Genomic DNA, 12,500 nt, shown 5'->3' on the forward strand with positions numbered 1-12,500 from the left:
CTTAGGGTTATTGTCTTGTTGGAAGGTGAACCTTCGGCCCAGTCTGAGGTCCTGAGCACTCTGGAAGAGGTTTTCTTCCAGGATATCTCTGTACTTCGCCGCATTCATCTTTCCTTCAATTGCAACCAGTCATCCTGTCCCTGCAGCTGAAAAACATCCCCCATAGCCTGATGCTGCCACCACCATGTTTCACTGTTGGGATTGTATTGGGCAGGTGATGAGCAGTGCCTGGTTTTCTCCACACATACCGCTTAGAATTAACGCCAAAAGTTCAATCTTGGTCTCATCAGACCAGAGAATCTTCTTTCTCATAGTCTGGGAGTCCTTCATGTGTTTTTTGGCAAACTCTATGCAGGCTTTCATATGTCTTGCACTGAGGAGAGGCTTCCATCGGGCCACTCTGCCATAAAGCCCCGACTGGTGCAGGGCTGCAGTGATAGTTGACTTTGTGGAACTTTCTCCCATCTCCCTACTGCATCTCTGGAGCTCAGCCACAGTGATCTTTGGGTTCTTCTTTACCTCTCTCACCAAGGCTCTTCTCCCACGATTGCTCAGTTTGGCTGGACGGCCAGGTCTAGGAAGAGTTCTGGTTGTCCCAAACTTCTTCCATTTGAGGATTATGGAGGCCACTGTGCTCTTAGGAACCTTGAGTGCTGCAGAAATTCTTTTGTAACCTTGGTCAGATCTGTGCCTTGCAACAATTCTGTCTCTGAGCTCCTTGGGCAGTTCCTTCGACCTCATGATTCTCATTTGCTCTGACATGCACTGTGAGCTGTAAGGTCTTATATAGACAGGTGTGTGCCTTTCCTAAACAAGTCCAATCAGTTTAATTAAACACAGCTAGACTCCAATGAAGGAGCAGGACCATCTCAAGGAGGATCAGAAGAAATGGACAGCATGTGAGTTAAATATGAGTGTCACAGCAAAGGGTCTGAATACTTATGACCATGTGATATTTCAGTTTTTCTTTTTTAATAAATTTGCAAAAATGTCTACATTTCTGTTTTTTTCTGTCAAGATGGGGTGCTGAGTGTACATTAATGAGAAATAAAATGAACTTCTTGGATTTTAGCAAATGGCTGCAATGAAACAAAGAGTGAAAAATGTAAAGGGGTCTGAATACTTTCTGTATATTGTTTGGCTTCACTGACAATCCTTCTGCAAAAGAAAAACAATACTATATCATCAATCTTATTATACAGTTAGCCAAATGGCATATTCATAAATGTCGTTACACTAATAATCTCTTTCTTATCTTTGAGTCATATATTAAGTCTATTAAAAATCATCAACATGAAACTATTAAACTGAATGTGTGTCTGTATGAAAGCCTCTGTGCTGCTGTAACCCCCCGGCGGTGTTTGGTTGATGTATTGATTTGTATTTCACCTCGTTGACTTAATAAAGTTTCTGGAAATAATTGAATCAACGAGCCATTCTTTCTAAGCCCTTAGCAACAGTAACTATGAGGGGCGGGGCCTAGCGAGCGAAGCGCGGTGATATCGCGAGAACACGAAGGCTCCCTGTGAGCTGCCCGAAAACCTCCGAACGAGAACAAAATGTCTGAGCGCGCTGAGAGAGGAGTCGGTACCGGAGACGGTACCGGAGGAGTCGGTACCGGAGGAGTCGGTACCGGAGGAGACCCGCTGGATCTCAGAGACCCGGACCGCTACCGGAGCGGACCGGAGGAGGAAGAGGACCCGGAGCGGCGGAGCACCGAGAGCACGAGCACACACAGAGCGGGCTCGTGCTCTGACAGTACGGGAGTTCAGGTCAGTGATAAATGACGTCACCACCGCCTCGTTAGCTCGGCTCGGCTCGGCTCGGCTCGGTTCGGTTCGGCTCGGTTCGGCTCTACCGGTGCTAACTGAGGAGCTAACGTTAGCTGTTAGCATGTAGCTGCTGCTGCCTGTATGACAGCTGCTACATGCTAACAGGATACACTGTATCTATTGATTATTGATCAGTATACACTGTATATTGATTATTGATCAGTACACACTGTATCTTTATTGATTATTGATCAGTATATACTGTATATTGATTATTGATCAGTATACACTGTATATTGATTATTGATCCGTATACACTGTATCTGTATTGATTATTGATCAGAATACACTGTATCTGTATTGATTATTGATCAGTACACACTGTATATTGATTATTGATCAGTACACACTGTATCTTTATTGATTATTGATCAGTATACACTGTATATTGATTATTGATCAGTATACACTGTATCTGTATTGATTATTGATCAGTATACACTGTATCTTTATTGATAATTGATCAGAATACACTGTATCTGTATTGATTATTGATCAGTACACACTGTATATTGATTATTGATCAGTACACACTGTATCTTTATTGATTATTGATCAGTATACACTGTATATTGATTATTGATCAGTACACACTGTATCTTTATTGATTATTGATCAGTATACACTGTATATTGATTATTGATCAGTATACACTGTATATTGATTATTGATCAGTACACACTGTATCAGTATTGATTCTTCTTCTCTTGATGATCAAATCCTTTAGCTATAATTTCTATAATATTCATATAAAACACATCTTTGTTAAAGTTTAGGCCTAAATCATTAAGTTTATCTTTAAATGATACTCACAGGAAATAACACAACACTAATTATAATAAAACATTACTGAATATTTAAGACAGCACAACTAAATGTTCATGTTTGTTTTTTTCCTCCTGTAATGGAGGTGGTTCTTCTTCACTGGACAGTAATACAGCAGAGACTGACAGTAAACATGAGATACATGTGACAGAAGATAACTCCATCGCTCGTCTGCTAAAGTAAACGGAAATATTCAACCATGAAACTGCGTCATCATCCAGGATGTCGCAGATACGACCTCTCAGAAAGACTTGAGGAATGTTTCTGTAATGACACAGAATGTCCCTCTTTATTTATTCACATTAAAATCTACATTTGTCTTTCACACACGATGAAAACGAACTCTCCTCAGCTTCAGTTGATACCACAGCTGTGTATTTGTATTTAATAATAATAATACTCTATTTATGTATTTAGTGGATTCTTTTTCCACAATAACGATCAAACAAACAAACAAACAAACAGGAAGTTTGTGGAAAACCAGAGATTTGATTGACTTATTGACAGATGCTCTGTTTATCCTCATTGATCTATCGGCTGTTTGCTTTCTGATGCAGGACGAGGCTGTTGATCAGAGACTGAAGCTCTGTCACTGCGATCAATAATAACAATAATAATATACACTGTTCGCACCTTCAAACTTTACATCTAAAACATTATCATACACTTAAAACATAACTTATTCAGTTTTCCTCAGAAATGAACGAAATATTGAGACTATCTAATTTTAGTTTTTTATTACACTTAAAATGAAGAAGGCTTTGTGACCCTTTGGCGACCCCTAGTGGAGGTTGGGAGCAGCTCAGTTCAACGACAAACAGGAGGTTACAGGAAATAATCTGTTGCAGGTAACTCACTGGTTAGAGTTCAGGTTCTGTGTAACTGTTAACAATCTCTACCTAACACTCTTTCTCTATCTGCTCTGTTTATCTAAAATGTTTCCTCTTCGTCTTCAGTTTAGTTTCTTCTTCATGTTCTGCTGACCATAAACTGTCAAACAAAAAGTATAGAAAGAAAATTACAAAAATAAAAAATAGAGTTTAAGACATTAAAGGGGAACTTGGCAACTTTTTCAGCTTAATAAATCCGTTTAGAAATCATTTGGATGGTTAAATGGCCTGTTCTGGTGAAAATGGTGACTCCTCCACCCCCCTCAGGCGGAAAACCAACCTTGCAACTTTGGGACTGCCGTCCCGGTAAATTGGAAATCGGAAGTATCGTGAGAACAAGAACGAGCGAGACCGGGCGCCGGCTGTAAAAACAAGCGATGATGGATCATTTTTTAGATGGTCATCATGGCAGAGAAAGGGGGAGGAGGGTCCCGCAAGTGAGTTTTTTTTACAACAGTTTAGTGAAATATACGTCCCAGAGCTGTAGGGGGAACTTGTTGAGAAAACATGCGACGACAAAAGTGAAAACCAGCGAAGAAATGGCTAGAGTTGCCAAGTTCCCTTTTAAGTTGTATAAGTTGAAATACAGGAATATACGGAAGCCAAGAACGGCCATGGATTTATTTTTATTTTTATGCACTGTTATATCGTGATAACGACTTATTCATTCGTTATCACGATATAACAAAGTTTGTTTTCGATCTTTATGTCGAGATAACGAAATAATTAATTCGCTATGTCGACATAACAAAGATCGTTTTGTCGTGATAGCGAATTAATTAATAATGTGTTTGCCTTGACTTCAAACTAATGAGCTGCCACGAACGGCTTCTGTAACTTACCGGTCGGCAACAGCTACGGCCAGTGGCTATGGAAGTTGTTCGTGGCAGCTCATTAGTTTGAAAAAAAACTGATGTAGATTAATATTTCCACCTGGGTGTCTGCAGCCGATTACTACCGACTGCTGCAGAGTATTTTGACCCAGGAGTGGATTCATTGAGCCTCGTTCATCGTAAAAATTGGACTAAAATTTCATAAAAATCATCAAACTATTGTCTGAAAAAAGATCAAATACATAATAATAATGTATTTGTACAGCAGCTTTCTATACAGTTACAAAGTGCTGCAGCAAAATAAAACAGAATCCAATAAAATTACAATACATGCATAAAGAAGAAGTAAGTGTAAAAATGACGTGTATGATAAGTAAATAATTTTAAAATGTGAAAGATATTACTGACTTACATTACTGTATCTAAATAAATGATTTACCTTTAGAGCAGGTCCTGACACGTAACAATAGGTCTGCTGTATTCAGTTCAGTTTTATTTGAGGAGGTCTAGCAGGTCTAGACCGAACTCCTTATAACATTATTTACAGAGACCCAACAGTACCACCATGAGCAAGACCTTGGAGACAGCAGCAAGGAAAAATCAGATCAATCGGTATATATTTTTAATTTTACTAACATGAGTTTGTCAGCAGTGTGTCACTGAATCAGTAATGTATTGATGGTAGGGTTGATAGGTGAGCTAACAGCCCTCTGACTGTCAACACTGGGTGAAACTGAGTAAGATGGCACTGCTAGATCCACTTCAACAGTACAGGCTCACAATAACATATCTGTCTGTCTGTCTGTCTTGCCACAGAAGCGGAGAGGAAGAGATGGACTCAAACGTTTCTACTGTGAGGACTGCGGCAAATCCTTCACAAAATCATCATCTTTAAAGATTCATCAGAGAGTTCACACTGGAGAGAAACCATTCAGCTGTGACCACTGCGAGAAAGCATTCAACTCTTTGAGTAACTTAAAAATCCACCGACGTGTTCACACTGGAGAGAAACTGTACAGCTGTGAGCAGTGCGAGAAAGCGTTCAACTCTTTAAACAATCTTAAAACCCACCGACGTGTTCACACCGGAGAGAAACCGTACAACTGCGACCAATGCACCGCAGCTTTCACACAGTTGAGTACCTTAAAAGCTCACCAGCGCAGACACACTGGAGAGAAACCCTACTGGTGTGACCAATGTGGGAAAAGTTTTACTCAATTGACTCAGTTAAAAAACCACCAACACATTCACACTGGAGAGAAACCGCACAGCTGTGACCAGTGCGAGAAAGCTTACACTACAGCGTATGAACTTAAACGGCACCACCTTGTACACACTGGAGAGAAACCATATGGCTGTGACCAGTGTGAGAAAGCTTTCACCGCGTCAAGTGACCTAAAGAAGCACCTACGAGTTCACACCGGAGAGAAACCGTACAGCTGTGACCAGTGTGAGAAAGCCTTCACAACTTCGAGTCATCTAAAAGTCCACCAGCGCAGTCACACTGGAGAGAAACCGTATTGGTGTGCCCGCTGTGGCAAAACTTTCACTACAATAGATAACCTGAAAATACACCAACATGTTCACACCGGAGAGAAACCGTTCCGGTGTGAGCAGTGTGGGAAAAGTTTTACTCAGAGTAGTTCTCTTAAAGTTCACCAACGCGTTCACACTGCACCAGTTTGATTCCAGAGCAAAGCTGTTAACTCCGGCCTCCCGTCCACACTCTGATGTTTTTCTAAAAACTGTAGAAATAGACAACAATAACTGACTATCTTCTGCCCTCCCATGTTACAAAATGCTCCCTTCGTCACACACTATGTAACCATGATGCCACCCCTTTGCTGGAAGGAGTGGGTCACAATCAGGCTGAGCTAAAGTTGCACATTTGGGTTCTGTAAAGGTTCTGTTTTTAAGTTTCAATCATGGAAACAAGCATACGGGCACAAGCTTAATTTGCTCTCCCAGTTATCCATAAATGGATGTAGAATCGCCCTCAAACATCCATTTGATGCTCCACTATAAATCCTGCTCACTGTGTATAGACATATTATATATATTCATCTATCTAATCGATATCAAGTCCATTTTTTGCAGTATTTGTATCGTTTATAACGTGACTTGTATATGTTGTTAACAGCTGGTATTTAGACTCACTGTGATCAGATCACTTAACTTGGGACTCAGTTGACCACAGATCTTCTGTAGTGTAAACTCTAATGAGTCCTGGTCCACACTGAAGGCCTGACTGGATCATATTTGAGCTGTTTTACCTGCAGAGATCAGCAGCAGATGTTTCTACTGATGGACTAGTAACCTCAACATTACTAGAGTCCATTACTTTAATTACTTTAAAATGTGGAAACAATCCACATTAAGTTATTTTTTTACTTATTTCCAATGTGTTGGTCAGACGGCGGTCCAACGTCCTCTCTTGCGTCCACTGTGAGACACTGTTACTGTCTCTGACATTAATGTCTGTCTGCATCATCTGAGAGCTCAAACATCACATTTACACTCAGTCACAGGAAGGAAGAGCTCACTTATAAAATCCCACAATGCACCACAGAGCGTCTCTCCTGCAGGCTGCTGATAGCGGAGTAGGAGAGGACAGTGATAATGGACACTGACTGACAGCAGGTTACTGTCCTATAGTCTTTATTTAGAGCAGGAAGTGAGGTCACTGCAGACTCATAGTGATAGCAGCTGTAAACTGACTGTTGGTCATTGGTGCTTTTTATATATTATCAATATATTATCAATCAAATCAGTTCATATGTATAAATAAATACATTTGTATCGATACTTTCATACAAAAAGTGGCAGAAACATAAATACTTGTACTACTAAAAACGACTTTCTGCCGCCTGACCGAATCAGTTCAATTCAGCTTTATTTGTATAGCACCAATTCATAACAGAAGTTATCTCAGGACACTTTTCAAATAGAGCAGGTCTAGACCGAACTCCTTATAGCATACAAAACAAAAAGACAAATAAGTCTGATTGACAAGAACTGTGACACGGTTTACAAAAAAAACGTTGTAAACTTTTCAAGTAAAAAGGCGAGGACTGGCGGTCGACCTCAAGATGTTAGTGTCAGTGTTTACAGCTTGAGCACTTGGTGTGGAAGTTAATATGCACACAGGCTGTTCTCAGTGGACTTAACTCTTTTCAGTTAGTATGTCAGTCAATCAGCTGATATTGATCTATCATATAGATATATAATATTATTCATAACACGTTCTCAACCTTTTAAGTCACAACCTCCAGAATAATCAGGATGGTGTTTGTGAATTCTCGTCTGCTCGAAACTGTTCAGGGATCATTTACATTAATAAAATCTTTTTGCAAAATTGCAAAAGTCTCAAAACCTACTTGTTCGAGCTCCAACGAGGCGGTGACTCTGACCTTTGCAGGTTTTTTGCAAGTTATAAATAAACAACTTCCTGTAGCGTTCACAGGAAACAGGTTCTTACTAAATTCTAAATGGAGATTATTAAAAAGGCGCAGTTCAATGCCGTCTTGTTGCATAATGACAAAAAATGTGTTTGCCATGAATTCAGTGACGGATTGCAAACTCATTGCATTATTGAAGTGTTTTTTTTAATAAATCTGACACTGATGGTTCTGTGCTGTATTTTATTTTTGTTGGCTTTTTCTTTTTCTACCAAAATGTCAGAAGATTCTTTAATATTAACTTAAATATTTCAGTTGGTACATTAATGCCAAAGTTTGAGAACCAGTGGAGTTCTTCTCCCCATCGGACCCCCAGGTTGAAAGCCGCTGCCATCAGCATTATTAATAGTGTCAGTGTGAGTGATGGATATCTTTTTATTTTACAGCCCAACATGAGCGATATGTTCACTGCAGTTATATCACATGATGCTGTCAGACGTTATAACACAGTTGTTCCTCACTCAGCTCATCATTCAGTCCTTTAACTGAAATATCAGTTTTATATTGATCCTTACTGTGTTTATTAAACATAAATCACTAGTTGATATTTTACTGTCTCTTATATTCTACTATAATTTGAATTGTTATACATTTTCGTTGTTTTTCATATTCTTGTAACATAAAAGTAATTTTACTTTTTATTTATCTTTGTTTATATCTGATATTTCTGTGTAAGAACATTTAGATCAATGAGAATTAACTCCTTTAATGTGTTCACACACTCGACCAATAAAACTGATCATCTGCCAACTCAATGTTTATTGATTCTTTTCCTTTGTAACAGCAGCACACAGTTGTAACCATGGTAACTAATAATAATATTACTTTCTACAGTAACTAGAATTGTTAGTTACATTACTTTTGTTGTCTCCTGCTGACTGAAATCAACAATCAATCACATCCTTTGATCCTTTGATCAATTTTTGTAATCGTGGAGGAAACTGGAAATACTCGATTACTTTTATTTAGAGTTTAAAGTCTTTTATTGTCAGTTTTACAGTTTTTCAGAAAGACGCTCAGAGTAAAGTTTTAAATGCTTCAATTGGCGAGAAAGAAAGAAAAACTTTAGTAACTGACGCCTTCGAGCTCGATCCATAACGAATATGATCAATATCATTTACTAATCACATTTAAATACTGAAGGTCAAACAGCACTGAGGGAACCCTACGAAGACGACTGGTGGTGAGATATCCGACTCAATGTTCTGAGATTTGCTTCAGAAGAACGGATCAGTGTGTTTATCTGCTGATGTTTTGTGTTGTTAACTACATCAGAACAACAGCCGCTGTGGGAAACCTGGAATCAGTTCATCTTTATTATTAAACTCCAACAAGTTGATTAAAGTCTAGTTGTAGAGCAGCAGAGTCCGCGGTGGATCCGGGTCCAGTAGTCTGGTACTGGTTCAGGTGCTGCTGATAGATTCAGTGTGAAGGCTTCTGATTGGCTGCTTGTGTGGAGGGGGCGGGGCCAGAGGCCTGGGAAAGAAAGGAAACATTAAAGATGAATTTATATCTGCTGATGGTCAATGAATGCAAATTTAATTTGGTCTGAAAGTGAAAGTAAAAACATGCTAACATGCTAACACTAGCTTTAAGGAGGGAGACAGTGAAAAGTTTGTATAATTAATTAAAAACTGAAAGTGAACTAAATATTCTGTATAGTAATAATACTTTATTTACATGTATATTATTTATAGCTCTACAGAAGAGAGAAGAACAATCAAATGAATAACAAATAGAAGAGGAACAACAGTTTACACAGAACTCTTGTTTCTATCTGTCGTGTTGTTTGATCAATAAAGTTTTTATCTTAACAGAATCTGTCAACGTAAGAAATAAGAAATAAAATAAAACAGAAGAACAATAAAATAAGTAAAAGATGAGAATTAAAGAAATGTGACAGTTAAAAGTAACGAATGTTGAATAAATATGTTTTCAACTGTTTCTTTAAAAAATACGATGATTCTCAAGTTCTGAATGTTTTTATTGTGGATGAACATCAGAGACAATAACGTCCTCAGGAGGTCACAGATATTGATCCATTAGTTCCCTCCCACCTCCCTCTGTACTGTGACTGTGTCTGCTCACCCGTCCTCCTCCTCTTCCTCCTCCTCCTCCTCCTCCTCGTCCAGAGAAGACGGTGGTCAGTCCGTTGTGTGCGGGGACATGTCGGAGGGGTTTTGTCCTGGAGTCTTTCAGCTCTGACAGGAGCTCGGGGCTGGACAGGGACAGAGACAGACGGGCTGCAGACAGACAGACAGACAGACAGACAGACAGACAGACAGATCACAGTTAAACTTTAAAAATCAAACTGAGGAGCGAGAAACATTCAGTTTGTAGCTGTCAACGTTCAACCCTGTTCGCCTGTCGATGGCGTCGTATTGTGGTTGTCTGTCTGAAGCTGTCGCACACCGACTGTTTACCGACTGTTCAGATCTCGGTGCTTTCACTTTGTCTCTCTCACAGCGTGCAGCAGTCGTTCAGCCCAGCAGAGGGCAGCAAACGCCTCACAATGATCAATGATGAGTGAAGGTAAGTTACAGGTGTAATGATTCCTCTGCAGTCTTTATCTCCTCTGATATTCACCACTCACCCTGTCTGCTGTCGCTGCGGGGAGACGGCGTGGAGGACGAGGAGCTGCAGGGGGAGGAGAGCGGGGTGGGGCTGAAGGGGGAGGGCGGGGGAGAGGAGGGGGAGAAAGGAGGGGAGAAAGGAGGGGAGAACGGAGGGGAGGAGACACTGGATCCAGCGACGTCACTGCGAGAGCGTAACTTGTTCCTGCGTTCTGGAAACAAAGAGACAGAAGACAGGAAGTGATGAAGACGAGGGCGTCGGACGCAGAGGGACTGCGGTGTGTCTCCGTTCTCACCTCGCAGGAACTCCGCCTGCAGCTCGGGACTCTGCAGACTGCGCAGAGGGAGAGGAAGAGGAGGCGACGAAGAGGGGAGGAGCTGAGTCTCTGCTGTGCCTGAGGTAGATGATGATGATGAGGAGGAGGATGGAGGTGGTGATGAAGACGTCATGATGTATGTCTGCAGTGGGAGGAGCTACACAGAGATTCTGTGTGTTAGCAGCTGCAGTCAGAGAACTCCAACGTCCTGACCGCCTGATGAGACATTGAATGCATCGTTTCAACCTGCGGGAACTTAAAGTGAAATCTTCAAACTTTATTATTGTTGTTGTTTATTATTAATAAATATTATTATTATTGTTACATTGACACATAATGACATTGAACTGTACACACTCTATAGCTCCAGGGTACAACCTAAAGAACTGTATTGATGGGAATCAATAATCCATAATATTATTGATCAGTGAGGGACAAGGCGGGGCCTCCTGCTCCCTGAGTCATTGTGTCTTCGCTCTCGTGTGTTTGAACCCGTCCCAGTTCTCCCAGTTCTCCCAGTTCTCCCAGTTCTCCCAGTTCGTACTCACTCACCGCTGTGAAGCTCCTCGACTCGTCTGCGGCGTCCCGACGGCGGCGACTTCCTGCAGCCGGGAACAAAGTCTGTGCAGCTCTGCCTCGCTTTACCACGAACTCTCTCTCTCTCTGTTATTATATGAATGACTGTGTGTGTGTGTGTGTGTGTGTGTGTGTTGTGTCATTTCTCCTCACACACACACACGACTCAAAAGTCCACATTAATTATTGACATGTTTTTAATGACACTGTTGCCATGGATACCAGGAAGGAAGCGAGAGAGTCAGCTGGACTTTTAACCTCACACACACACACACACACACACACACACACACACACACACACACACACACACACACACACACACACACACACACACACACACACACACACACACACACACACACTCTCTATGTTGTTGTTCATTGCTGCTTTATGTGTATATTTATGTTTCTGTGGAGTTCACTGAGAGCAACTGAAAACAATATGAATAATAAATATGAATAATAAATATTAATAAATAATAATGTGCTAATTCTAATAAGTCAGGTGATGATTACCATATATGGCTCACTTCCTGTTGCTTTAAGAGAATAAAGACTCGTTTCATTGAGATAAAGACATTGAAGTTAGAACTGGTTCACATTTTAAATCCTGATGGTCAATATAATGTTGATTGATCATCAATGGAAACATCCAATAATAATGCACTGATTCTTGTTTTAAGGCCTCAAAGAAAATATATTAAATATAAACACATTTTATAATGTTTATTTGTGCTGTGGAAGAAATCAATAAGAAATATTTGATCAATAATGTTTACAGGAGAATATTTAGTCTGATTGTTAAAAAGGTTAAAATATCAGGAAACTGATCAATATTTACAGTGATTGTGTTCATTATATTTACAATCTATATATAAATATATAGTTTATTATGATTCCTTGTTGTTGTTGTTTGTTGTTGTGCTTTCTGTATCTTTGCTCTGTATGCTCTTATTTTGAAAAGCAATAAAAGGTGAACTGACAGAGAAGAAGAGTTGAATATCAGAGTCTTTAATAAAAGCGGGGGGGGGGGGGATAATCCAGTAACTGTTGAGCATGTGTTAAACCCCGCCTCCTCTCGGCCCTGATTGGCTGGCTGAACGTCCGCCTTCATCCACACTCAGATCTGATTGGTTGAATCCACAAAGAGCTTTAGAGCTGCTGGGAGCTTCCTGTCTTTATGCTAAGCTAACC

The 12,500-nt window shown here is 40.2% G+C and overlaps 3 protein-coding genes across 7 annotated transcripts in view; 1 reads left to right on the forward strand and 2 right to left on the reverse strand.

Moving 5' to 3' along the window:
* Positions 1–1,525: 1,525 nt before the first annotated feature.
* LOC127358991 (zinc finger protein 239-like) lies at positions 1,526–8,588 on the forward strand. Its single transcript, XM_051392616.1, has 2 exons — positions 1,526–1,772; positions 5,197–8,588. Exons 1-2 carry the CDS (start codon positions 1,560–1,562, stop codon positions 6,064–6,066), a joined length of 1,083 nt encoding a protein of 360 aa, XP_051248576.1. The 5' UTR covers positions 1,526–1,559; the 3' UTR covers positions 6,067–8,588.
* LOC127358996 (uncharacterized) lies at positions 8,578–12,156 on the reverse strand. Of its 5 annotated transcripts, none has more exons than XM_051392624.1 (5): positions 11,281–12,156; positions 10,708–10,885; positions 10,432–10,623; positions 9,927–10,081; positions 8,578–9,314 (listed from the first exon to the last, which is right to left on the reverse strand). In XM_051392624.1, exons 2-5 carry the CDS (start codon positions 10,859–10,861, stop codon positions 9,261–9,263), a joined length of 555 nt encoding a protein of 184 aa, XP_051248584.1. In that variant the 5' UTR covers positions 10,862–10,885; positions 11,281–12,156; the 3' UTR covers positions 8,578–9,260. The 5 variants fall into 5 exon arrangements, with proteins under 5 accessions (XP_051248584.1, XP_051248582.1, XP_051248585.1 ...); XM_051392622.1 differs by having other exon boundaries at positions 10,708–10,944; XM_051392625.1 differs by having other exon boundaries at positions 11,277–12,156.
* Positions 12,157–12,296: 140 nt separating this feature from the next.
* The window catches only part of znhit1 (zinc finger, HIT-type containing 1), a 5,880-nt gene continuing 5,676 nt past the window's right edge, over positions 12,297–12,500 (reverse strand). The window contains exon 6 of the mRNA XM_051392627.1: positions 12,297–12,500. This exon is cut by the window's right edge and continues 272 nt beyond it. The gene's annotated coding sequence lies outside the window, so the exon portion shown is untranslated.

The sequence above is a fragment of the Dicentrarchus labrax genome, unplaced genomic scaffold, assembly GCF_905237075.1.
Source record: "Dicentrarchus labrax unplaced genomic scaffold, dlabrax2021, whole genome shotgun sequence".
NCBI classification, from domain to species: Eukaryota; Metazoa; Chordata; class Actinopteri; family Moronidae; genus Dicentrarchus; species Dicentrarchus labrax.